Below are 25,434 nucleotides of genomic sequence, written 5' to 3' on the forward strand. Positions count from 1 at the left end.
TCTGACCAGTTTCCCTGTCCCTGCCGATTAAAAACATCCCCACAGCATGATGCTGCCACCACGCTTCACTGGGGGATGGTGTTCTCGGGGTGATGAGAGGTGTTGGGTTTGCACCAGACATAGCGTTTTCCTAGATGGCCAAAAAACTAAATTGTAGTCTAATCTGACCAGAGTACCTTCTTCCATATGTTTGGGGAGTCTCCCACATGCCTTTTGGCGAACACCAAACGTGTTTGCTTATTTTTTTCTTTAAGCAATGGCTTTTTTCTGGCCACTCTTCTGTAAAGCCCAGCTCTGTGGAATGTACAGCTTAAAGTGGTCCTATGGACAGATACTCCAATCTCCGCAGCGCCTTCAGGGTTATCTTTGGTCTCCTGTAGCTCAGTTGGTAGAGCATGGCGCTTGCAACGCCAGGATTGTGGGTTCGATTCCCATGGGGGGCCAGTATGAAAAATGTATGCACTCACTAACTGTAAGTCGCTCTGGATAAGTGTCTGCTAAATGACTCAAATGTAAATGTCTCTTTGTTGCCTCTGATTAATGCCCAGTCCGTGAGTTTTGGTGGGCGGCCCTCTCTTGGCAGGTTTGTTGTGGTGCCCTATTCTTTCCATTTGTTTTAATAATGGATTTAATGGTGTTCCGTGGGATGTTCAAAGTTTCTGATATTTTTTTATAACCCAACCCTGATCTGTACTTCTCCACAACTTTGTCCCTGACCTGTTTGGAGAGCTCCTTGGTCTTCATGGTGCCCCTTGCTTAGTGGTGTTGCAGACTCTGGGGCCTTTCAGAACAGGTGTATATATACTGAGATCATGTGACAGATCATGTGACACTTAAATAAAGTCCACCTGTGTGCAATCTAACTAATTATGTGACTTCTGAAGGTAATTGGTTGCACCAGATCTTATTTAGGGGCTTCATAGCAAAGGGGGTGAATACATATGCACGCACCACTTTTCTGTTATTTTTTTTTCATTCCACTTTTCCAATTTGGACAATTTTGTGTAGGTCCATTACATGAAATCCAAATAAAAATCCATTTAAATTACAGGTTGTAATGCAACAAAATAGGAAAAACGCCAAGGGGGATGAATACTTTTGCAAGGCACTGTACATAGTTTAAAAATCCATAAACAGAAAAATACATGTAGAATTGCAAAGCTTTTAAAAGACAGTAGTTACATTGATTAAGGCTTTCGGGACAAAAAAAACAAACACCATCATTTCCAACAAAACTTATCCGGTCATTCACTGCATGCATTATGCAAGGCTTTGTCCTACAGCATAAAATGTGGGGAAGAAAAGTTTAAAAAAGGACCATTCTCTGTTCATTTTTAGAACAGCCATTCAATGGTGAAGATAACAAAAATATTTTTTGCACCACCCAAGTTATTAATCTTTGTTTTGAGTTGTCTTAAGGGTCCTTAAAAGCAATGTCTAGCTGAGACTTGTATCAAGGTAAACATAGGGGGAAAAAATGTAATGGACAACAGTCATACATTTATTGGACAAATTAAACAAATGGACAACAAATGCTGGCGTGCAGACTTCTATAACCAATAGCTAATTTGAATGCACCCAGGACCGTACAATACCAGTGTGCTCTACTGCGATTTCTGCCGGTGTGGTGCAGCATTGTAAAGAAGGCTATGTCAGATCATTTTTATTTTGTCTTCTTTGCAGTGGCCAAGGTGTCATGGAGTTTTGACACACACTTTTCAAACTGGTCCATGACCAGTGTTCCATTCCTGTCAAAGAAAGCCCCCACAGACTTTATGATCTCTTGCTCCCGCGTGTGTCTGGACTTCCCATCTGTGAAGGACACTCTTAGTGTGTACTGGTCATCAAACCTGCAGAGAGTAGAAGTCACAACACACACTGTCAACTCTTGGAAATGAAAACAAGAACACAATTTGATATGCAGGACTTTTCAATATCAGATCAATTAAAAACATTACCAGGCATCATCTCTCAGAAAATGTGATGGTACCAAAAAAACTGCACAAAAAGTTACCCATAAAAAAAACTACCTTTTCAGACTAGATGAAAGCTGCCAAGTGTGGTCAGGGTCCATGCCAGCGGGGTCTTTCTGGACAGAAACGAGGAAGATGTTATTTTCTTGGTAGGAGGTGTATAAGGTTAGAATGCCCATCATTATGAAATACGTAAGGATCGGTTAGGGAAAACATGGATATATCAATTCCAGAATCAAATAATGAACACTTTTGGAAGGACAATTAAGTTACTAAGCCATGAGAATGTAAATTTGGGTAATTAAAGATTTGAGGTGAGTAATAACAGCCTATCAAAAACATGTTATCAGCATCAGTCTGTAAATATCAAAATAAGTAACTGTAGAGGCCTTCAAAGCAATATCGACAGTTGGATGAATTGTTTTATGAAAGCAATAAAGGCATGTTAGGTTGTGCTGTGTTACAATTGCATTACACCAATGGAATGTAGAGATTAAATGACATAGAATAAAGTTTACTTGCACAACGATGGCACAGTTCTAGATCATTTAGCACAATGAACACTGCCATCATTCCTTCACACACTTCCCACAATTAATATTCGCTAACTTCTGTTGGATCATGTACAGTCGTGGTCAAAAGTTGAGAATGACACAAGTATTGGTCTTCACAAAGTTTGCTGCCTCAGTGTTTTTAGATATTTTTGTCAGATGTTACTATGGTATACTGAAGTATAATTACAAGCATTCCATAAGTGTCAAAGGCTTTTATTTGCAGTGTTGACCCTTCTTTTTCAAGACCTCTGCAATCCACCCTGGCATGCTGTCAATTAACTTCTGGGCCACATCCTGACTGATGGCAGCCCATTCTTGCATAATCAATGCTTGGAGTTTGTCAGAATTTATGGGTTTTTGTTTGTCCACCCACCTCTTGAGGATTGACCACAAGTTATCAATGGGATTAAGGTCTGGGGAGTTTCCTGTCCATGGACCCAAAATGTTGATGTTTTGTTCCCCGAGCCACTTAGTTATCACTTTTGCCTCATGGCAAGGTGCTCCATCATGCTGGAAAAGGCATTGGTCATCACCAAACTGTTCTTGGATGGTTGGGAGAAGTTGCTCTCGGAGGATGTGTTGGTACCATTCTTTATTCATGGCTGTGTTCTTAGGCAAAATTGTGAGTGAGCCCACTACCTTGACTGAGAAGCAACCCCACACATGAATGGTCTCAGGATGCTTTACTGTTGGCATGACACAGGACTGATGGTAGCGCTCACCTTGTCTTCTCCGGACAAGCTTTTTTCCGGATGCCCCAAACAATCGGAAAGGGGATTCATCAGAGAAAATGACTTTACCCCAGTCCTAAGCAGTCCAATCCCTGTACCTTTTGCAAAATATCAGTCTGTCCCTGATGTTTTTCCTGGAGAGAAGTGGCTTCCTCGCTGCCCTTCTTGACACCAGGCCATCCTCCAAAAGTCTTCACCTCACTGTGCGTGCAGATGCACTCACACCTGCCTGCTGCCATTTCTGAGCAAGCTCTGCACTGGAGGTGCCCCGATCCCGCAGCTGAATCAACTTTAGGAGACGGTCCTGGCGCTTGCTGGACTTTCTTGGACGCCCTGAAGCCTTCTTCACAACAATTTAACCTCTCTCCTTGAAGTTCTTGATGATCCGATAAATGGTTGATTTAGATGCAATCTTACTAGCAGCAATATCCTTGCCTGTGAAGCCCTTTTTGTGCAAAGCAATGATGACGGCACGTGTTTCCTTGCAGGTAACCATGGTTAACAGAGGAAGAACAATGATTTCAAGCACCACCCTCCTTTTAAAGCTTACAGTCTGTTATTCTAACTGAATCAGCATGACAGAGTGATCGCCAGCCTTGTCCTCGTCAACACTCACCTGTGTTAACGAGAGAATCACTGACATGATGGCAGCTGGTCCTTTTGTGGCAGGGCTGAAATGCAGTGGAAATCTTTTTGGGGGATTAAGTTCATTTTCATGGCAAAGACGGACTTTGCAATTCATTGCAATTCATCTGATCACTCATAACATTCTGGAGAATATGCAAATTACCAACATAAAAACTGAGGCAGCAGACTTTGTGAAAATTAATATTTGTGTCATTCTCAAAACTTTTGACCGCGACTGTAGATGGGCATATTGTACAGTGGTAAGTGTGAGGAGGAATCATGGCGGCGGTTGTAGTACTAAATTACCTAAAACTGTAGGCAATCATGCCATCTTTATGCATGTCTTCTATTGTGACAAAGCAGTAATTTCATTATTTTCCCCTTTAAAAGGATATGATATGACACAGATTGCCAGGACTGGCTTGGACTCAGGGAATGGATGAAGGAAGTCCCAAATTAAAGCTACGATGGCGAAAAGGCAGGAGACTGTGCAAATAAGGAGACGCCCATCTACGAGATTGAAGTTCTCTGCATAACCATACTTCTCCAAGAGGACCTGATGAATGTTGGAAAAATATGATCAAAACAGATGTAAAATATCAAAACCATACACTAACATACAAGAGACTGTTGAAATCAGCTAATCATTGTCTGTGTGTACATTTCCCCCCCTGATTGTACTGTATTCAAACCTTCTTCGCTGCATCATCAAGAGAATTCTTGACAGCTGCACCATCCCATTTGTCAATCTTCACAGGTTTCTCATCAATCCTCCACTGAAAACAAATGACAATGGTCAATAGTATGAGCAACACAGTTCTTGACAGACAGTTTCCTCCTGTACCAAACTCCTATTGCAGATGAGTATGAATCCTTGTTCACACTAGCAGGCCTTAATGCTCCAATCCGTTTTGGACTACTGGACTGTCCAAACAGCAAGCTACAAGTGACCGACTCGGATGTGTGTGTGTGTGTTCAGACAGCAGTCATTTGCTGACAATGCTAGTTGTCAAAGTAACGAGGGGTGTGTGTGCAGCTGTGTAGGCTGATTGGTGGTGGTGCTTGTGCTTCCTATCACTCAGAAGTTATGTAGCAAGCTAAGGTGACAATGCCTGCCATGGACGATTCCCAGTTGCTTTGAGTGTTCAAAATCCTAGGGTAAGAACACTGTTAAAGCCACAAAGGATATAAAATGATCCAACTTTCAAAACAAGTCCTAGCTAGGTAGCGTTTAGCTTTCTAGCACATTCACAATTAACAAGCTAGTTAGCTACCACATGTTCTTGACAAACTGTCAGAGTAGTTAGCAAGCAACAAGATATGCCAAATAAGTCTAAAAAAAACACTTGAGCAAATAAATCAGATTTGACCGTTCAGACAAGTCACATGGACAGGAATCAGATTTGTATCTGACTTCAAACCACCTACGAAGGTGGTTTGAAATGTGGCTTGAAATATCCGATTCCATGTGCCTTTTGGCTGTTCAGAATGCAGGAAAAATAACAGATTTGAATTGGATATGCAAATAAATAGAATTTAAGTCACTTCAAACTGCCAATGTGAACACGGCTGTAGCTAAGCTATATGTACACTGACATTCATTCATCCAGGCCTAAAATGGCAATTTGATAATCCAAACTAATTATTACAAAATATTTAGATAAATGATCTTTGGTCATACATTATAAAAGCAGTTGCCTGCAAACCCGACATTAAATTGCATTGAATTCTACGTCGGTCAGAAATGAGCGTTTAAATATACAAGCCAGAATGTTGAATAAAATTATATTTAGAAATGTGAGACAATATATCCACAGGAAAGTATAATTACATCAACTTTTCAAAGCGCCGGTAGTGCGTTCAGATTTCTATCACCTGACGCATGCACAGAACCATATAAAAACACACGCACGAGCTCAGCAGGTATGCATGTGTCTGGTGCATGTATTTTTTATATTGTGTGCATGCTTCAGGTGATAGAAATCTGAAGACACTACCAGCGCTTTGAAAAGTTGATGTCATTATACTTTCCTGTAGTGCTGAGTGATTAACCAACATTTAGTTTATTTCTGGTTATTAAACAACTAATTGACCAACATCTGTTCAATTACTTGAATTCCATTTAGTTCTTTTTTGTGTGTGATGGTCGTTGTGGGATACTGGGCTCAACCTAGTTCAGCGCAGAAACTTGGTAATTAACTACAATGACCAAAATCCATTGGACCTTTTTTCCCAGCTTGGACTGAGATGGATACACTTTTACGCCTGCTATGTTAGGTTAGATACACACAGATTGCATGAGAGAGGAATGTACACTATGAGAGAGAGGGAATGAGACAGTTCGTGAAAGTATACCTTATCTACTTTGAAGAACTTGGCAAATGATTGTCAGACAGCATGCTTAGGCAGGCTAGCTAAATAGGAGAACTAAAGAGAGTACAGCAGGGTTCCACAACTGGCAGTGGTTTTCTTTGGTCCCCCCAGGGTGAGATTAAAAAAAATATATATATATATATATATATATACACACACACACACACACACACACACGCTTGCTCTACCGGTCAAAAGTTTTAGAAGCCCCCATTTTTCCAGTTTTTATTGAGATCTAAGCAGTTCAAGTCCATTGAATAACCTGAAATGGTACAAAAGGTAAGCGTTAAACTGCCAGAGGTAAAAAAAAAATTAAAAAAAAAAGTTTAGGTTACCAAAAACAGAAAAATTATGTACATTTCAGAGTTAAGAAAATGCTTTTTTCAGGGAACAAGTAATGGGTTAACAACTTTCAGCTGTTCTGCCGCAATGGAATTAAATTAAGCCTTGAAAGTTGATGCTAACAATTTCTACAGGTGTCCCAACTTTTGTTAATTACTTACAAACCCTCTGTCTGTATAAAAGCAGTGTTGGAACAGACTGTTACTACACCCTCTAAAGCATTATTTGGACAGTATTGTACTGCAGGTAGTAGTATATTGCTATCCTAATGGCGAGAAAAAGACAATTAACAAAAGAAAGAAAGACAGACCATTATAACCCTTAAAAGTGTAGGGCCTTCCTTTAGAGAAATTGCAAAGAACGCCAAGGTGTCAGTGAGTACAGTTTCCTACACCATCAAAAAGGCAGTTGGAAACTGGAGGAAACTCTGACAGGAAGAGGTCTGGCCACAACAGATTCAGAAGATAAGTTTCTGAGAGTCAACAGCTTGCGTGATAGGCGGCTCACAGGACAACAGCTTCAAGCACAGCTTAACACTGGTCGAAGTAAGCAAGTCTCAGTTTCAACTGTGAAGAGAAGACTTCGAGCTGCAGGTTTGACAGGTGGAGTGGCAGTAAGAAAGCCATTGCTAAGATGGCAAAATAAGAAAAAAAAGGTTTGCCTGGGCCATGAAGCACCGCCAGTGGACTACTGAAGACTGGCTGAAGGTCTTATGAAATCTTCGGTTCATCACGCAGGGTTTTTATATGCCGCCGAGTAGGCGAAAAGGATGGTTCCTCAGTGCGAGACACCAACTATCAAACATGGAGGAAGACTGATGGTCTGGGGCTCTTTTGCTGGATCCAGAGTCGGCGATTTGCAGAGCGAGTGGCACCCTGAACCAAAACGGCACCACAGCATTTTGCAGCGCCGTGCAATACCATCTGGTATACGACTAGTTGATCAGGGGTTCCTACAGCAAGATAATGACCCAAAACATACCTCCAGGCTGTCAGAACTACCTTCAAATAATGGAATGGCCAGCACAGTCTCTAGACTTAAACCCCATTGAGCTGATTTGGGACGAACTGGGCAGAAGGGTGAAAGTAAAGCAACCTACAAGTGAAACACATTTGTGGGAACTTCTGCAACAGTGCTGGGAATAACTTGCCGAACAATATTTGATTTCCGTTGTAGAAAGAATGCCACGAGTGTATTTGGCTGTTATGTATGCAAAAGGTGCCTACTTCGATGAGTCAAATTTAGATTACATTTTGTTAAACAAAACGATTCCATTATTAATTTTGTCTCCAATTGCTTATTTGTTCTATGCTTTAATTTCAGAGTACATTAAGACATTAAACTGTGTGAATTTCAATAAAAACTGGGAAAATTGAGGTGTTCTAAAACTTTTCAGAGGGAGCGATATATATATATATATATATATATATATATATATATATATATATATATATATATATATATATATATATATATATATATATATATATATATATATATACACACATACATACACACACACACATACATACACACAAACAAACACACACATACAGTGAGGGAAAAAAGTATTTGATCCCCTGCTGATTTTGTACGTTTGCCCACTGACAAAGAAATTATCAGTCTATAATTTTAAAATGGTAGGTTTAGTTGAACAGTGAGAGACAGAATAACAACAAACAAATCCAGAAAAACGCATGTCAAAAATGTTATAAATTGATTTGCATTTTAATGAGGGAAATAAGTATTTGACCCCTCTGCAAAACATGACTTAGTACGTGTGGCAAAACCCGTGTTGGCAATCACAGAGGTCAGACGTTTCTTGTAGTTGGCCAACAGGTTTGCACACATCTCAGGAGGGATTTTGTCCCACTCCTCTTTGCAGATCTTCTCCAAGTCATTAAGGTTGAGGGTGATGTTTGGCAACTCTAACCTTCAGCTCCCCCCACATATTTTTTATGGGATTAAGGTCTGGAGACTGGCTAGGCCACTCCAGGACCTTAATGTGCTTCTACTTGAACCGCTCATTTGTTGCCTTGGCCGTGTGTTTTTGGTCATTGTCATGCTGAAATACCCATCCACGACCCACTTTCAATGCCCTGGCTGAGGGAAAGAGGTTCTCACCCAAGATTTGACGGTACATGGCCCCGTCCATCGTCCCTTTGATGCGGTGAAGTTGTCCTGTCCCCTTAGCAGAAAAACACCCCCAAAGCATAATGTTTCCACCTCCATGTTTGACGGTGGGGATGGTGTTCTTGGGGTCATAGGAAGCATTCCTCCTCCTCCAAACACAGCGAGTTGATGCCAAAGAGCTCCATTTTGGTCTCATCTGACCACAACACTTTCACCCAGTTCTCCTCTGGGTTCATTCAGATGTTCATTGGCAAACTTCAGACGGGCATGTATATGTGCTTTCTTGAGCAGGGGGACCTTGCGGGCGCTGCAGGATTTCTGTACTTCACGGCGTAGTGTTACCAATTGTTTTCTTGGTGACTATGGTCCCAGCTGCTTTGAGATCATTGACAAGATCCTCCCGCGTAGTTCTGGGCTGATTCCTCACCGTTCTCATGATCATTACAACTCCACGAGGTGAGATCTTGCATGGAGCCCCAGGCCGAGGAAGATTGACAGTTATTTTGTGTTTCTTCCATTTGCGAATAATCGCACCAACTGTTGTCACCTTCTCACCAAGCTGCTTGGCGATGGTCTTGTAGCCCATTCCAGCCTGGAGAGCTCTTTGGTCTTGGCCATGGTGGAGAGTTTGGAATCTGATTGATTGATTGCTTCTGTGGACAGGTGTCTTTTATACAGGTAACAAGCTGAGATTAGGAGCACTCCCTTTAAGAGTGTGCTCCTAATCTCATCTCGTTACCTGTATAAAAGACACCTGGGAGCCAGAAATCTTTCTGATTGAGAGGGGGTCAAATACTTATTTCCCTCATTAAAATGCAAATCAATTTATAACATTTTTGACATGCGTTTTTCTGGATTTTTTTGTTGTTATTCTGTCCCTCACTGTTCAAATAAACCTACCATTAAAATTATAGACTGATCATTTCTTTGTCAGTGGGCAAACGTGCAAAATCAGCAGGGAATCAAATACTTTTTTCCCCTCACTGTACAAACATACACACAACCGTTCAAAAGTTTGGGGTCACTTACAAAATGGACAATGACCAAGCATACTTCCAAAGTTGGGGCAAAATGGCTTAAGGACAACTAAGTCAAGGTATTGGAGTGGCCATTACAAACCCCTGACCTCAATCCTATAGAAAATGTGTGGGCAGAACTGAAAAGGCATGTGCGAGCAAGGAGGCCTAGAATCTTGACTCAGTTACACCAGCTCTGTCAGGAGGAATGGGCCAAAATTCACCCAACTTATTGTGGGAAGCTTGTGGAAGGCTACCTGTAACATTTGACCCAAATTAAACAATTTAAAGGCAATGCTACCAAATACTAACTGAGTGTATGTAAACTTCTGACCCACTGGGAATGTGATGAAAGACATAAAAGCTGAAATAAATCACTCTACAATTATTCTGACATTTCATATTCTTCAAATAAAAGTGGTGATCTAACTGACCTAAGACAATTAAGTTTTACTAGGATTAAATGTCAAGAATTGTGAAAAACTGAGTTTAAATGTATTTGGCTAAGGTGTATGTTCCGACTTCAACTGTACATACACATACAGTGCCTTCGGAAAGTATTCATACCCCTTTACTTTTTCCACTTTGTTACGTTACAGCCTTATTCTAAATTGGATTTAAAACAATAATCCTCAGCAATCTACACATAATACCCAATAATGAAAAAGTGAAAACAGGTTTAGAAATATTTACATAAGTATTCAGAGCCTTTGCTATGAGACTCGAAATTGAGCTCAGGTGCATCCTATTTCCATTTATCTTTCAGATGTTTCTACAACTTGGAGTCCACCTGTGGTAAATTCAATTGATTGGACATGATTTGGAAAGGCACACACCGGTCTATATAAGGTCCCACAGTTGACAGTGCATGTCAGAGCAAAAACCAAGCCATGAGGTCAAAGGAATTGTCCGGAGAGCAACGAGATGAGGCACAGATCTGGGGATGGGTACCAAAACATTTCTGCAGAATTAAGGTCCAAGAACACAGTGGCCTCCATCATTATTAAATGGAAGAAGTTTGAAAGCACCAAGACTCTTCCTAGAGCTGTCCGTCCGGCCAAACTGAGCAACCGGGGGAGAAGGGCCTTGGTCAGGGAAGTGACCAAGAACCCGACGGTCACTCTGACAGAGCTCCAGAGTTCCTCTGTGGAGATGGTAGAACCACCAATCAGGCCTTTAATGGTAGAGTGGCCAGACAGAAGCCACTCCTCAGTAAAAAAAGGCACATGACAGCCGGCTTGGAGTTTGCCAAAAGGCACCTAACGACTCTCAGACCATGAGAAACAAGATTCTCTGGTCTGATGAAACCAAGATTGAACTCTTTGGCCTGAATGCCAAGCGTCACGTCTGGAGGAAACCTGGCACCATCCCAACGGTGAAGCATGGTGGCAGCATCATGCTGTGGGGATGTTTTTCAGCGGCAGGGACTGGGAGCGACTAGTCAGGATCCTTGATGAAAACCTACTCCAGAGCACTCAGGACCTCAGACTGGGGCGAAAGTTCAACTTCCAACAGGACAACAACCCTAAGCACACAGCCAAGACAACGCAGGTCTGGCTTCGGGACAAGTCTCTGAATATCCTTGAGTGGCCAAGCCAGAGCCTGGACATGAACCCGATCTAAAATCTCTGGAAAGACCTGAAAATAGCTGTGCAGCAACGCTCCCCATCCAACCTGACAGAGCTTGAGAAGATCTGCAGAGAAGAAATGGGAGAAACTCCCCAAATACAGGTTTGCCAAGCTTGTAGCGTCATACCCAAGAAGACTCGGGGCTGTAATCGCTGCCAAGTACTGAGTAAAGGGTATGAATACTTACGTAAATGTGATTTCAGTTCGTTAATACATTTGCAAACATTTCCAAAGATCAGTTTTTGCTTTGTCATTATGGGGTATTGTGTGTAGATTGATGAGGAAAAAAACAATTTAAATTAATTTTAGAATAAGGCTGTAACCTAACAAAATGTGGAAAAAGTCAACGGGTCTGAATACTTTCCGAAGGCACTGTATGTATGCATGCATGCATGCATATACACTGCTCAAAAAAATAAAGGGAACACTTAAACAACACAATGTAACTCCAAGTCAATCACACTTCTGTGAAATCACTGTCCACTTAGGAAGCAACACTGATTGACAATAAATTTCACATGCTGTTGTGCAAATGGAATAGACAACAGGTGGAAATTATAGGCAATTAGCAAGACACCCCCAATAAAGGACTGGTTTTGCAGGTGGTGACCACAGACCACTTCTCAGTTCCTATGCTTCCTGGCTGATGTTTTGGTCACTTTTGAATGCTGGCGGTGCTTTCACTCTAGTGGTAGCATGAGACGGACTCTACAACCCACACAAGTGGCTCAGGTAGTGCAGCTCATCCAGGATGGCACATCAATGCGAGCTGTGGCAAGAAGGTTTGCTGTGTCTGTCAGCGTAGTGTCCAGAGCATGGAGGCGCTACCAGGAGACAGGCCAGTACATCAGGAGACGTGGAGGAGGCTGTAGGAGGGCAACAACCCAGCAGCAGGACTGCTACCTCCGCCTTTGTGCAAGGAGGAGCACTGCCAGAGCTCTGCAAAATGACCTCCAGCAGGCCACAAATGTGCATGTGTCTGCTGAAACGGTCAGAAACAGACTCCATGAGGGTGGTATGAGGGCCCGACGTCCACAGGTGGGGGTTGTGCTTACGGCCCAACACCGTGCACGACGTTTGGCATTTGCCAGAGAACACCAAGATTGGCAAATTCGCCACTGGCTTCCTGTGCTCTTCACAGATGAAAGCAGGTTCACACTGAGCACGTGACAGAGTCTGGAGACGCCGTGGAGAACGTTCTGCTGCCTTTAACATCCTCCAGCATGACCGGTTTGGCGGTGGGTCAGTCATGGTGTGGGGTGGCATTTCTTTGGGGGGCCGCACAGCCCTCCATGTGCTCGCCAGAGGTAGCCTGACTGCCATTAGGTACCGAGATGAGATCCTCAGACCCCTTGTGAGACCATATGCTGGTGCGGTTGGCCCTGGGTTCCTCCTAATGCATGACAATGCTAGACCTCATGTGGCTGGAGTGTGTCAGCAGTTCCTGCAAGAGGAAGGCATTGATGCTATGGACTGGCCCGCCCGTTCCCCAGACCTGAATCCAATTGAGCACATCTGGGACATCATGTCTCGCTCCATCCACCAACGCCACGTTGCACCACAGACTGTCCAGGAGTTGGCGGATGCTTTAGTCCAGGTCTGGGAGAAGATCCCTCAGGAGACCATCCGCCACCTCATCAGGAGCATGCCCAGGCGTTGTAGGGAGGTCATACAGGCACGTGGAGGCCACACACACTACTGAGCCTCATTTTGACTTGTTTTAAGGACATTACATCAAAGATGGATCAGCCTGTAGTGTGGTTTTCCACTTTAATTTGGAGGGTGACTCCAAATCCAGACCTCCATGGGTTGATACATTTGATTTCCATTGAACTCTTGGCATTCTCTCAACCAGCTTCATGAGGTAGTCACCTGTAATGCATTTCAATTAACAGCTGTGCCTTGTTAAAAGTTAAATTTGTGGAATTACTTACCTTCTTATTGCGTTTGAGCCAATCAGTTGTAACAACGTAGGGGTGGTATACAGAAGATAGCCCTATTTAGTAAAATACCAAGTCTATATTATGGCAAGAACAGCTAAAATAAGCAAAAAATAAATGACAGTCCATCATTACTTGAAGACATGAAGGACAGTCAATCTGGAAAACTTCAAGAACTTTGAAAGTGCAGTCGCAAAAACCATCAATCGTTGTAATGAAACTGGCTCTCATGAGGACCGCTACCGGAAAGGAAGACCCAGAGTTACCTCTGCTGCAGAGGATAAGTTCATTAGAGTTACCAGCCTCAGAAATTGCAGCCCAAGTAACAGACATCTCAACATCAACTGTTCAGAGGAGACTTTGTGAATCAGGCTTTCATGGTCAAATTGCTGCAAAGAAACCACTACAAAAGGACACCAATAAGAAGAGGAGACATGCTTGGGCCAAGAAACACAAGCAATGGACATTTGACCGGTGGAAATTTGTCCTTTGGTCTGGAGTCCAAATTTGAGATTTTTGGTTCCAACCGCTGTGTCTTTGTGAGACGCAGAGTAGGTGAACGTATGATCTCCACATGTGTGTTTCCCACCGTGAAGCATGGAGGAGGAGGAGGTGTGATGGTGCTTTGCTGGTGACACTGTCTGTGATTTATTTAGAATTAAAAGGCACACTTAACCAGCATGTCTACCACAGCATTCTGCAGAGATACCCCATCCAATCTGATTTGCGCTTAGTGGGACTATCATTTGTTTTTCAACAGAACAATGACCCAAAACACACTTCCAGGATGCGTAAGGGCTAAGAAGGAGAGCTGCATCACATGACCTGGCCTCCACAAATCACCTGACCTCAACCCAATTGAGATGGTTTGGGATGAGTTGGACCGCAGAGTGAAGGAAAAGCAGCCAACAAGTGCTCAGCATATGTGGGAAATCCTTCAAGACTGTTGGAAAAGCATTCCTCATGAAGCTGGTTGAGAAAATGCCAAGAGCATGCAAAGCTGTCATCAAGGCAAAAGGTGGCTACTTTGAAGAATCTAAAATATATATAAACTCAGCAAAAAAAAGAAACGTCCGTTTTTCAGGACCCTGTCTTTGAAAGATAATTCGGAAAACTCAAAATAACTTCACAGATCTTCATTGTAAAGGGTTTAAACACTGTTTCCCATGCTTGTTCAGTGAACCATAAACAATTAATGAACATGCACCTGTGGAACAGTCGTTAAGACACTAACAGCTTACAGACAGTAGGTAATTTAAGGTCACAGTTATGAAAACTTAGGACACTAAAAAAGGCCTTTCTACTGACTCTGAAAAACACCAAAAGAAAGATGACCAGGGTCTCTGCTCATCTGCGTGAACGTGCCTTAGGCATGCTGCAAGGAGGCGTGAGGACTGCAGATGTGGCCAGGGCAATAAATTGCAATGTCCATACTATGAGACGCCTAAAACAGTGCTACAAGGAGACAGGACAGACAGCTGATCGTCCTCGCAGTGGCAGACCATATGTAACAACACCTGCACAGGATCGGTACAGCCGGACATCACACCTGCAGGACAGGTACAGGATGGCGGCAACAACAACTGCCAGAGTTACACCAGGAACGCACAATCCCTCCATCAGTGCTCAGACTGTCTGCAATAGGCTGAGAGAGGGTGGACTGAGGGCTTGTAGGACTGTTGTAAGGCAGGTCCTCACCAGACATCACTGGCAACAAACCCACCGTCACTGGACCAGACAGAACTGGCAAAAAGTGCTCTTCACTGACGAGTTGCGGTTTTGTCTCACCGGGGTGATAGTCGGATTCCTGCAAAACAGGAATGTCAGTGTTCTGCCATGGCCAGCGAAGAGCCCGGATCTCATACCCATTGAGCACGTCTGGGACCTGTTGGATCGGAGGGTGAGGGCTAGGGCCATTCCCCCCAGAAATGTCTGGGAACTTGCAGGTGCCTTGGTGGAAGAGTGGGGTAACATCTCACAGCAAGAACTGGCAAATCTGGTGCAGTCCATGAGGAAGAGATGCACTGCAGTACTTAATGCAGCTGGTGGCCACACCAGATACCGACAGTTCCTTTTGATTTTGACACCCCCCTTTGTTCAGGGACACATTATTCCATTTCTGTTAGTCACATGTCTGTGGAACTTGTTCAGTTTATGTCTCTTGTTATGTTCATACAAATATTTACACATGTTAAGTTTGCTGAAAATAAACGCAGTTGACAGTGAGAGGACATTTCTTTTATTGGTAAGTATATATATGTATTTTTTAATTTTTTTCTTGGACATAAGGCTGTAAAAGCATGAGGAAATCAGCTACAAGTGATTTTAATTCAAGAAACCTGTTCCCAAGTATTCTCACACAGAGAGCCATGTGATCGTATACAAATGTAAGCAAAGTTTTACATTATTATGTTTTAGTCAAACATATCTATTTGGGCTTCTTGCGGTCAATAAGCAGTCCGGCACCCCGACTAACCAGCAAGAAAAAAAATATATAAATCAGTCCGCAGCTGAATCTAGTTGGTGATCCCTGCAGTACCGTATGGGGAGCACAGAGAACGTTGTCTGGCATTTGGCTGCTACTGCCTGAGCAGAGATGAGATGATGACTTTAAAGAATGAAAAATAATAAAGTAATCAAATAAAAACAAAGTAATATACTCAACCAAAATATTTTACAATTTCATAGTAATTTCCTATTTTTCGATTGATGTCTACCCAATGTGGACCAGACAGAGACAATAAAATATTTCAAGGTTTTGGCAATTGAATGTTCACTACACTACATAACCAAAAGTATGTGGACACCTGCTCGTCGATAATCTCATTCCAAAATCATGGCCATTAATATGGAGTTGGTCCCCCCTTTGCTGCTATAACAGCCTCCACTCTACTGGGAAGGCTTTCCACTAGATGCTGGAACATTGCTGCAGGGACTTGCTTCCATTCAACCACAATAGTATTAGTGAAGTCGGGGCACTGATGTTGGGCAATTAGGCCTGGCTCGCAGTCGGCGTTCCAATTCATCCCAAAGGTGTTCAATGGGGTTGAGGTCAGGGCTCTGTGCAGGCCAGTCAAGTTCTTCCACACCGATCTCGACAAACCATTTCTGTATGGACCTCGCTTTGTGCACGGGGGCATTGTCATGCTGAAACAGGAAAGGGCCTTCCCAAACTGTTGCCACAAAGTTGGAAGCACAGAATCATCTAGAATGTCGTTGTATGCTGTAGCGTTAAGATTTCCCTTCACTAGAACTAAGGGACCTAGCCCGAACAATGAAAAACAGCCCCCAACCATTATTCCTCCTCCACCAAACTTTACAGTTGGCACTATGCATTGGGCCAGGTAGCGTTCTCCTGGCATCCGCCAAACCCAGATTTGTCCGTCGGACTGCCAGATGGTGAAGCATGATTCATAGATACTCCAGTGATGCTTGCCACTCCAGCCGACTCTTGGCATTGCGCATGGTGATCTTAGGCTTGTGTGGGGCTGCTTGGCCATGGAAACCAATTTCATGAAGCTCCCGAAGAACAGTTATTGTGCTGACGTTGCTTCAAGAGGCAGTTTGGAACTCGTAGTGAGTGTTGCAACTGAAGACAGACAATTTTAACGCGTTACAGCACTCGGCAGTCCCGTTCTGTGAGTTTGTGTGGCCTACCACTTCACAGCGGAGTGGTTGTTTGCGCCTAGACGTTTCCACTTCACAATAACAGCACTTACAGTTGACCCGGGCAGAAATTTGACTAACGGACTTGTTGGAAAGGTGGTATCCTAAGACGGTGCCACGTTGAAAGTCACAGTTCTTCAGTAAGGCCATTCTACTGCCTATTTTTGTCTATGGAGATTGCATGGCTGAGTGCTCGATTTTATACACCTGTCAGCAACGGTGTGGCTGAAATAGCCTAATCCACTAATTTGAAGGGATGTGCAGATAATTTGGGATATATTGTGGCAGGTAGCTTAGTGGTTAAGAGCGTTGTGCCAGTAACCGAAAAGTCGCTGGTTCTAATCCCCGAGCCGACTAGGTGAAAAATCTGTCGATGTGCCCTTGAGCAAGGCACTTAACCCTAATTGCTCCTGTAAGTCGCTCTGGATAAGAGCGTCTGCTAAATGACTAAAATCTAAATCTAAATCTAGCGCGTAGTGTTAACATCTGACTAGCCAACAACAACCAGGAAGAATATTAGATAGCATGCTAGGCTAGCCATAGCTTAGCCAAGTTAGCTAGCTGGTCAATCAGCTTCCCTCACTTCAAAGAAGATCTGCGTTCCTCTTGAAATTACAACATACAAATAATGTTACCGCTAAAGCCCACGTTATTTGCATAGCCAATTCCTTTATTTCCTTCCAACAAATAAAACTACAGTAGCTTGCTAACAACTACTGTTAACGTTAGCTTAAACTCAAAATGAACGGTCTGTCTGGTAGACATACTTGCCGTGGAGTAGTACAATATTGGCTAGGCGGCCAACTAGTGAAAAAGACCCAAGCATGACAGGTTTGATTACCGATCCCTGTGTCTTATAAAATGAACAATGTCGGTGTACAATTAATTAGTGTAAAATAAATCTTACTTTCTCAAGTAGACCATTCTTCCCATTTCTGGCTGCCATCTTTCCTTCCTCTTCATTTGCTGTGTGTATGTGTGTGTGACCTGGGACAATGTGATTGGCTATGATGATAATTTTTGCAGCCAACCAAATTAACTAGGAATTACGTACGTATACGGAAGCGGTTTGGACGCTTCAAATGATTGGTCAATGTTTTCATTGGCACACGGTTGAAACGAAGAATGAGGATTCAATGTGCAAATTCGATTATGCTGAACCGCAGTTTATCTGAATATGGCCCGTGACATGAACGGGCAAAAGCGGTGAGGGAGGAGCACCGATTTCAAATCAGTAATATGCGCCGCTCGGTCATGTTGTCAACAAAGCAGCATGGTGCATCAACCAGAAACATACAAGATCTCTTTTACATAAAATATATGTTTGAATTTTTTTATCAAAAGCAATCACTTTTGCATGTGAATACACAGAATCCTACTCATTACTCCACGTGCTTAATTACGTCACTTTTGTTTTGAGCCTACTTCGCCGTGGGCTTTGAACGGGGCACCTGGCTCGCGCCCGGGAGGCAGCCCGGTTGCAAAACGAATACAATCACTGTCAACAGATGAAAAACACGCATACCCAAGCGCCCGGGCCAGATTAATCGATTCCCTTCATTTTAGGGCCGTCAACTATCTGGGCAAGCGGCAAAGTCATAAACCCCGACCATTTCTACAATTGATCGTCTTAAAATTTGTTTTGAAACCTAACCACACTGCTAAACTTATGCCTAATCCCTTACCTTAAATTAAGACCAAAAAGCTCATTTTAGTTTTCATGATGAAATCGAGGGGGGACTATGGACCTTTCTCTGTCCTAGTATGTATGTATGTATGTATGTATGTATGTATTCACAGGAGGTTGGTGGCGCCTTAATTGGGGAGAACGGGCTTGTGGTGATGGCTGGAGCAGATAGATGGAATGGTATCAAATACATCAAACACATGGATTCGATTTTGATGAAACTTTGGTAAATGGTGCCATAGAGATCCGGCATTTACAAAATTACACTGATTGGCCCAAGGTGGGCGCTATAGTAATAAACTGAAATTCGAAACTTTGAGCAAGCATATCTCCTGTCCCATTTGAGCTACAGTCATACATATATATATTTTTTTACATATATGCATCTCCACATGAGCAACAAGTTTCCCATAAGGACCTATAAACTCGGCCCATTACATACAGAGAGGGGGGAAATACTTGATTATATACGCTGCATCATTTCTGGGGGACTTCATGTTTACTGTTGCCTTGTATTGACTTTGCACTTGCCCATCTAATGGGAACCAGTACCGGGTGGGTTGAGTTTGCACTGGTTTAAAAGTGATTGCATTTGTTTTGTAACCAGGCTGCCTCCAGGCCATGAGCCATATGCCATAGCCCTGTGCACCCCAGTTCAGTCTAATTGTGCATGCATTTTGCAACCTGCAGCCGCCCGACTTTTGCCTGGGTGGGCGCAGTGTTGCCAGATGGGGTGAGGGAAAAAATGGCTTTGGGCGGGTTGAGATGTTTTGAGCTTCCTTTAGCTGCTTAGGTAGGTTTCTGAGAAGTTCATAATATAGAACAAGTCCCTCTCAGTCACATTTCAATCTCGATCTCCCGCACTCCACTTTGGGCTTCTCTCTAGGTCTGCTCGTTTTGCACGCCGGGAGACTCCTAAGGACTTTTACTCCACTAAATGTACTCCGTAACCATTTTGTGACTTCATTACATACTCTAAATAAAATATATTGGGCCCTCAAATATAAAAATGTCACCCGAGTTGGGAGGGATGGAAGGTGGGACACCTTCGACTTATCCAAACCTCTGAGCATCTCTGCAGCTTGGGGTGGAGTTGAAGGTCAACTGCCCCTTAGAACCAACTTATCTGGTTTTAAACAGACTATGTGGCATCCATATGAGTCAGAAACATAAATTCTAGTGTCAAAACTGACTACAAAGTGTAAATAGGATAATTTGGTCATAATGTCAGTCTAGTCCAAAACAGAGTTTTGTGAGTCCGTCACAATTTACTGGAGGGTTGGGTATGGATTACTTACATGCCCACTTTTGCCAATGATGCCCAATTGCCCATCCATGGTCTCACAACAAATAAGCATCCCAGAAGAAAAGTGCTCAAAATAGCACACGTTAACATATGTAGCTTAAGAAACAAGGTTCATGAAATCAATAATTTGCTAGCAACAGATGACATTCATATTCTGACTATCTCTGAAACTCACTTAGATAATACCTTTGATGATACAGTGGTAGCAATACAAGGTTATAACATTTACAGAAAATATATTAATGCCAATGGTGAAGGTGTTGCTGTTTATATTCAGAACCACATTCATGTGAAGATTAGAGAGGATCTCATGTTAAATACTGTTGAAGTAATATGGCTTCAGGTTAATCTGCCTCACCTAAAGCCCATTCTGGTGGGAAGCTGCTATACAGTCGTGGTCAAAAGTTTTGAGAATTACACAAATACTAATTTTCACAAAGTCTGCTGCCTCAGTTTTGATGATGGCAATTTGCATATACTCCAGAATGTCATGAAGAGTGATTAGATGACTTGCAATTAATTGCAAAGTCCCTCTGTGCCATGAAAATGAACTTAATCCCCAAAAAACATTTCCACTGCATTTCAGCCCTGCCACAAAAGGACCAGCTGCCATCATGTCAGTGATTCTCTCATTAACACAGGTGAGTGTTGACGAGGACAAGGCTGGAGATCACTCTGTCATGCTGATTGAGTTAGAATAACAGACTGGAAGCATTAAAAGGAGGGTGGTGCTTGAAATCATTGTTCTTCCTCTGTTAACCATGGTTACCTGCAAGGAAACACGTGCCGTCATCATTGCATTGCACAAAAAGGGCTTCACAGGCAAGGATTTTGCTGCTAGTAAGATTGCACCTAAATCAACCATTTATCGGATCATCAAGAACTTCAAGGAGAGAGGTTCAATTGTTGTGAAGAAGGCGTCAGGGTGCCCAAGAAAGTCCAGCAAGCGCCAGGACCGTCTCCTAAAGTTGATTCAGCTGCGGGATCGGGGCACCACCAGTGCAGAGCTTGCTCAGGAATGGCAGCAGGCAGGTGTGAGTGCATCTGCACGCACAGTGAGGTGAATACTTTTGGAGGATGGCCTGGTGTCAAGAAGGGCAGCGTGGAAGCCACTTCTCTCCAGGAAAAACATCAGGGACAGACTGATATTCTGCACAAGGTACAGGGATTGGACTGCTGAGGACTGGGGTAAAGTCATTTTCTCTGATGAATCCCCTTTCCGATTGTTTGGGGCATCCGGAAAAAAGCTTGTCCGGAGAAGACAAGGTGAGCGCTACCATCAGTCCTGTGTCATGCCAACAGTAAAGCATCCTGAGACCATTCATGTGTGGGGTTGCTTCTCAGTCAAGGGAGTGGGCTCACTCACAATTTTGCCTAAGAACACAGCCATGAATAAAGAATGGTACCAACACATCCTCCAAGAGCAACTTCTCCCAACCATCCAAGAACAGTTTGGTGATGACCAATGCCTTTTCCAGCATGATGGAGCACCTTGCCATAAGGCAAAAGTGATAACTAAGTGGCTCGGGGAACAAAACATCAACATTTTGGGTCCATGGACAGGAAACTCCCCAGACCTTAATCCCATTGATAACTTGTGGTCAATCCTCAAGAGGCGGGTGGACAAACAAAAACCCATAAATTCTGACAAACTCCAAGCATTGATTATGCAAGAATGGGCTGCCATCAGTCAGGATGTGGCCCAGAAGTTAATCGACAGCCTGCCAGGGCGGATTGCAGAGGTCTTGAAAAAGAAGGGTCAACACTGCAAATATTTACTCTTTGCATAAACTTTTAATGTAATTGTCAATAAAAGCCTTTGTCACGTATGGAATGCTTGTAATTATACTTCAGTATACCATAGTAACATCTCACAAAAATATCTCATAACACTGAAGCAGCGAACTTTGTGAAGACCAATACTTGTGTCATTCTCAAAACTTTTGACCACGACTGTAGACCACCAAGTGCTAACAGTCAGTATCTTGATAACATGTGTGAAATGCTTGATAATGTATGTGATATCAATAGAGAGGTATACTTTCTGGGTGATTTAAATATTGACTGGCTTCCATCAGGCTGCCCACTCAAGAGAAAGCTTCAAACTGTAAGCAGTGCCTGCAACCTGGTTCAGGTTATCAATCAACCTGCCAGGGAAGTTACAAACAGTACAGGAATTAAATCATCAACATGTATTGATCATATCTTTACTAATGCTGCAGAGATTTGTTTGAAAGCAGTATCCAAATCCATTGGATGTAGTGATCACAATATAGTAGCCATATCTAGGAAAACCAAAGTTCCAAAGGCTGGGCCTAATATTGTGTATAAGAGGTCATACAATATGTTTTGTAGTGATTCCTATGTTGTTGATGTAAATAATATATGTTGGTCCGTGGTGTGTAATGAGGAGCAAACAGACACTGCACTTCACACATTTATGAAATTGCTTATTCCAGTTACTAATAAGCATGCACCCATTAAGAAAATGACTGTAAAAACTGTTAAATCCCCGTGGATTGATGAGGAATTGAAAAATGGTATGGTTGAGAGGGATGAGGCAAAAGGAATGGCAAATAAGTCTGGCTGCACAACCGATTGGCAAACGTATTGCAAATTGAGAAATCATGTGACTAAACTGAATAAAAAGAAGAAGAAACTACACTATGAAACAAAGATAAATAACATAAAGAATGATAGTAAAAAGCTTTGGAGCACCTTAAATGACATTTTGGGCAAAAAGGCAAACTCAGCTCGATCATTCATTGAATCAGATGGCTCATTCATCACAAAACCAACTGAATGCCAGCAACAATTGCTGACACTACACATCCAAGTATATCTGACCAAATTATGAAAGACAAATGTTGTAATTTTGAATTCCGTAAAGTGAGTGTGGAAGAGGTGTAACAATTATTGTTGTCTGTCAACAATGACAAGCCACCTGGGTCTGACAACTTGGATGGAAAATTACTGAGGATAATAGTGGATGATATTGCCACTCCTATTTGCCATATTTTCAATTTAAGCCTACTAGAAAGTGTGTCCCCTCAGGCTTGGAGGGAAGCTAAAGTCATTCCACTACCTAAGAATAGTAAAGTTCCCTTTACTGGCTCAAATAGCCGACCAATCAGCCTGTTACCAACCCTTAGTAAACTATTTGAAAAAATGGTGTTTGACAAGATACAATGCTATTTTACAGTAAACAAATTGACAACAAACTTTCAGCATGCTTATTGAGACGGACATTCAACACATTCAAAATACTTCACCAGGGAGTATGACTTAGCCACAGAGGATCATTATCTTATTAAATGTTTTTTTTGCTGTGGATTGTTTGGGAAGCCCGCGATTTTGGTAGTGCGCGTGGCAGTAGGTCTATCTGATTATGTTGCGGCTGTCAGTGAAAATAGTCTAAAATACTGTGTGTGTGAAGATAATGTGTCTTGACTATAATTAAAAATGTTGCATCAAGAAGAAGGGGAGGGTGTGGCGAAGATATGGTGCGTCTCTCTCCAGAATGCATGCATTTGTAGGAAAGCGCCCATTTGGCAATGTCTTATTTCTGATTGTCTTAGCTCACCATGTACACCACTCATTTTTTTCTTCGCCTCACACAAGTCAACGGGTCTGTCCCTCCCTCTGTGATATAGGAGCTGGGTCGGATATAGGAGCTGAATTCGGGTCCTTCATATCTGTGAGGAGAGGGGCCCGGAGCTGATCTACGCTGCCATGCTCATCAGGCGTTGGCAAACACCTCAGAAGTACCAAAAGGTGATTACTATACTGAACAAAAATATAAACGCAACATGTAACAATTTCAATGAGTTACAGTTCATATAAGGAAATCAGTCAATTGAAATACATTGATTAGGCACTAATCTATGGATTTCACATGACTGGGTAGGGGCGCAGCCATAGGCCCACCCACTTGGGAGCCAGGCCCACCCGCTGGGGAGCCAGGCCCAGCCAATCCTCAGTTTCATCAGCTGTCCGGGTCGCTGGTCTCAGATGATCCTGCAGGTGGCAGTCCTGGGCTTGCGTGGTTACACGTGGTCTCCGGTTGTGAGGCCGGTTGGACGTACTGCCAAATTCTCTAAAACGACATTGGAGGTGGCTTATGGTAAAGAAATGAACATTCAATTCACTGGCAACAGCTCTGGTGTAAATTCCTGCAGTCAGCATGCCAATTGTGCGCTCCCTCAAAATTGAGACATCTGTGGCATTGTGTTGTATGAAAAAACTGCACATTTACGAGTGGCCTTTTATTGTCCCCAGCACAAGGTGCACCTGTGTAACGATCATGCTGTTTAATCAGCTTCTTGATATGCCACACCTGTCAGGTGGATGGATTATTATTATTATCATTATTATGCTTACTAACAGGGATATAAACAAATTTGTGCACAAAATTGGAGAGAAATAAGCTTTTTGTGCGCATGGAAATTGTCTTAAATATTTTATTTCAGCTCATGAAACACGGGACCAACACTTAACATGTTGCGTTTATTTTTTTGTTCAGTATAGTTCTAGGATTTGTCCCCCGGGAAAGATAACAGCGGACATAAAGAGAGACGAGACAAAACTAGCCAGTTATATAATATTGTGTTGTAGGACAGCTGAGCTGACTCAAGACCAGGCAGTTTATGTACATGTATGTACATGAGGTGATGAAACGTTGAAACTAAGTTGCAAGCTACTTTCATAGCAAGGTGTTGTAGAACGAGTGTCTTATGAAACACCTTCCTGACACTGGCTCTTGCTATCTTGCCATAACTGATTTGATAGAGAAATATCAGCTGTATAGATATGATAGCCAGCTGCAGCTATCACCAGGCTATGTTAGCTAGGTGCTGTAAGCTTGGCTAAACAAGTTGGTCAGCGCAGGCTTTAGCCTACACATAGAACTGAATTAGCTGACTATCTTGAGATGGCGAGTCAGTCAGGACTGTAGAAGTCCTCAACTTCAAAACTTTGTTAGCTGTGATTGAATGGCAAAGAAACACCCAAGAAACACCCACATCAAACCACACTCCCCAAGACAACTCTTGTTTGCCTTCAGTCATGCCCGGTAGCATTTCTTAATGAGCATTGATGAAAAACAAGGCCAAATCTGGAAGTGCAGTCGCCCATTAATATTGTTTTCTATGGCATATAATTGTTGGTGTAGTAATGGCCAGGGGGACCTGGGGTACCAATGTACTTGGAGGGAGTTGCTCTTAGGTGGTGTGTGATTAAAGATTTGCAGAGCTACGCCTCCCCTGTCTTAGGTGATCCTTCCCACCAAATACAGAACCGTATTGATTGGAAACACCTTGTGTCAATGAAATAACATTTCCTAGGATTTTATACTTGCACAAACACTAGTAGATATTGCTGGGAATACTGGTAAAAGCAAAGTGCTATAAAAAAAAACTGAAAAGCATGGCCCTAGATATAGTTATAAGACAATTAGCT

At 42.7% G+C, this 25,434-nt stretch overlaps 1 protein-coding gene across 2 annotated transcripts; it reads right to left on the reverse strand.

Annotated features, from left to right (window-relative positions):
- Positions 1-1,148: 1,148 nt before the first annotated feature.
- LOC121561398 (probable signal peptidase complex subunit 2) lies at positions 1,149-17,972 on the reverse strand. Of its 2 annotated transcripts, none has more exons than XM_041873969.2 (5): positions 17,892-17,972; positions 4,578-4,661; positions 4,281-4,441; positions 2,031-2,165; positions 1,149-1,850 (listed from the first exon to the last, which is right to left on the reverse strand). In XM_041873969.2, exons 1-5 carry the CDS (start codon positions 17,928-17,930, stop codon positions 1,664-1,666), a joined length of 606 nt encoding a protein of 201 aa, XP_041729903.2. In that variant the 5' UTR covers positions 17,931-17,972; the 3' UTR covers positions 1,149-1,663. The 2 variants fall into 2 exon arrangements, with proteins under 2 accessions (XP_041729903.2, XP_041729910.2); XM_041873976.2 differs by having other exon boundaries at positions 4,578-4,658; positions 17,892-17,969.
- Positions 17,973-25,434: the final 7,462 nt, after the last annotated feature.

The sequence above is a fragment of the Coregonus clupeaformis genome, chromosome 5 (genome assembly GCF_020615455.1).
Source record: "Coregonus clupeaformis isolate EN_2021a chromosome 5, ASM2061545v1, whole genome shotgun sequence".
NCBI lineage: Eukaryota > Metazoa > Chordata > Actinopteri > Salmoniformes > Salmonidae > Coregonus > Coregonus clupeaformis.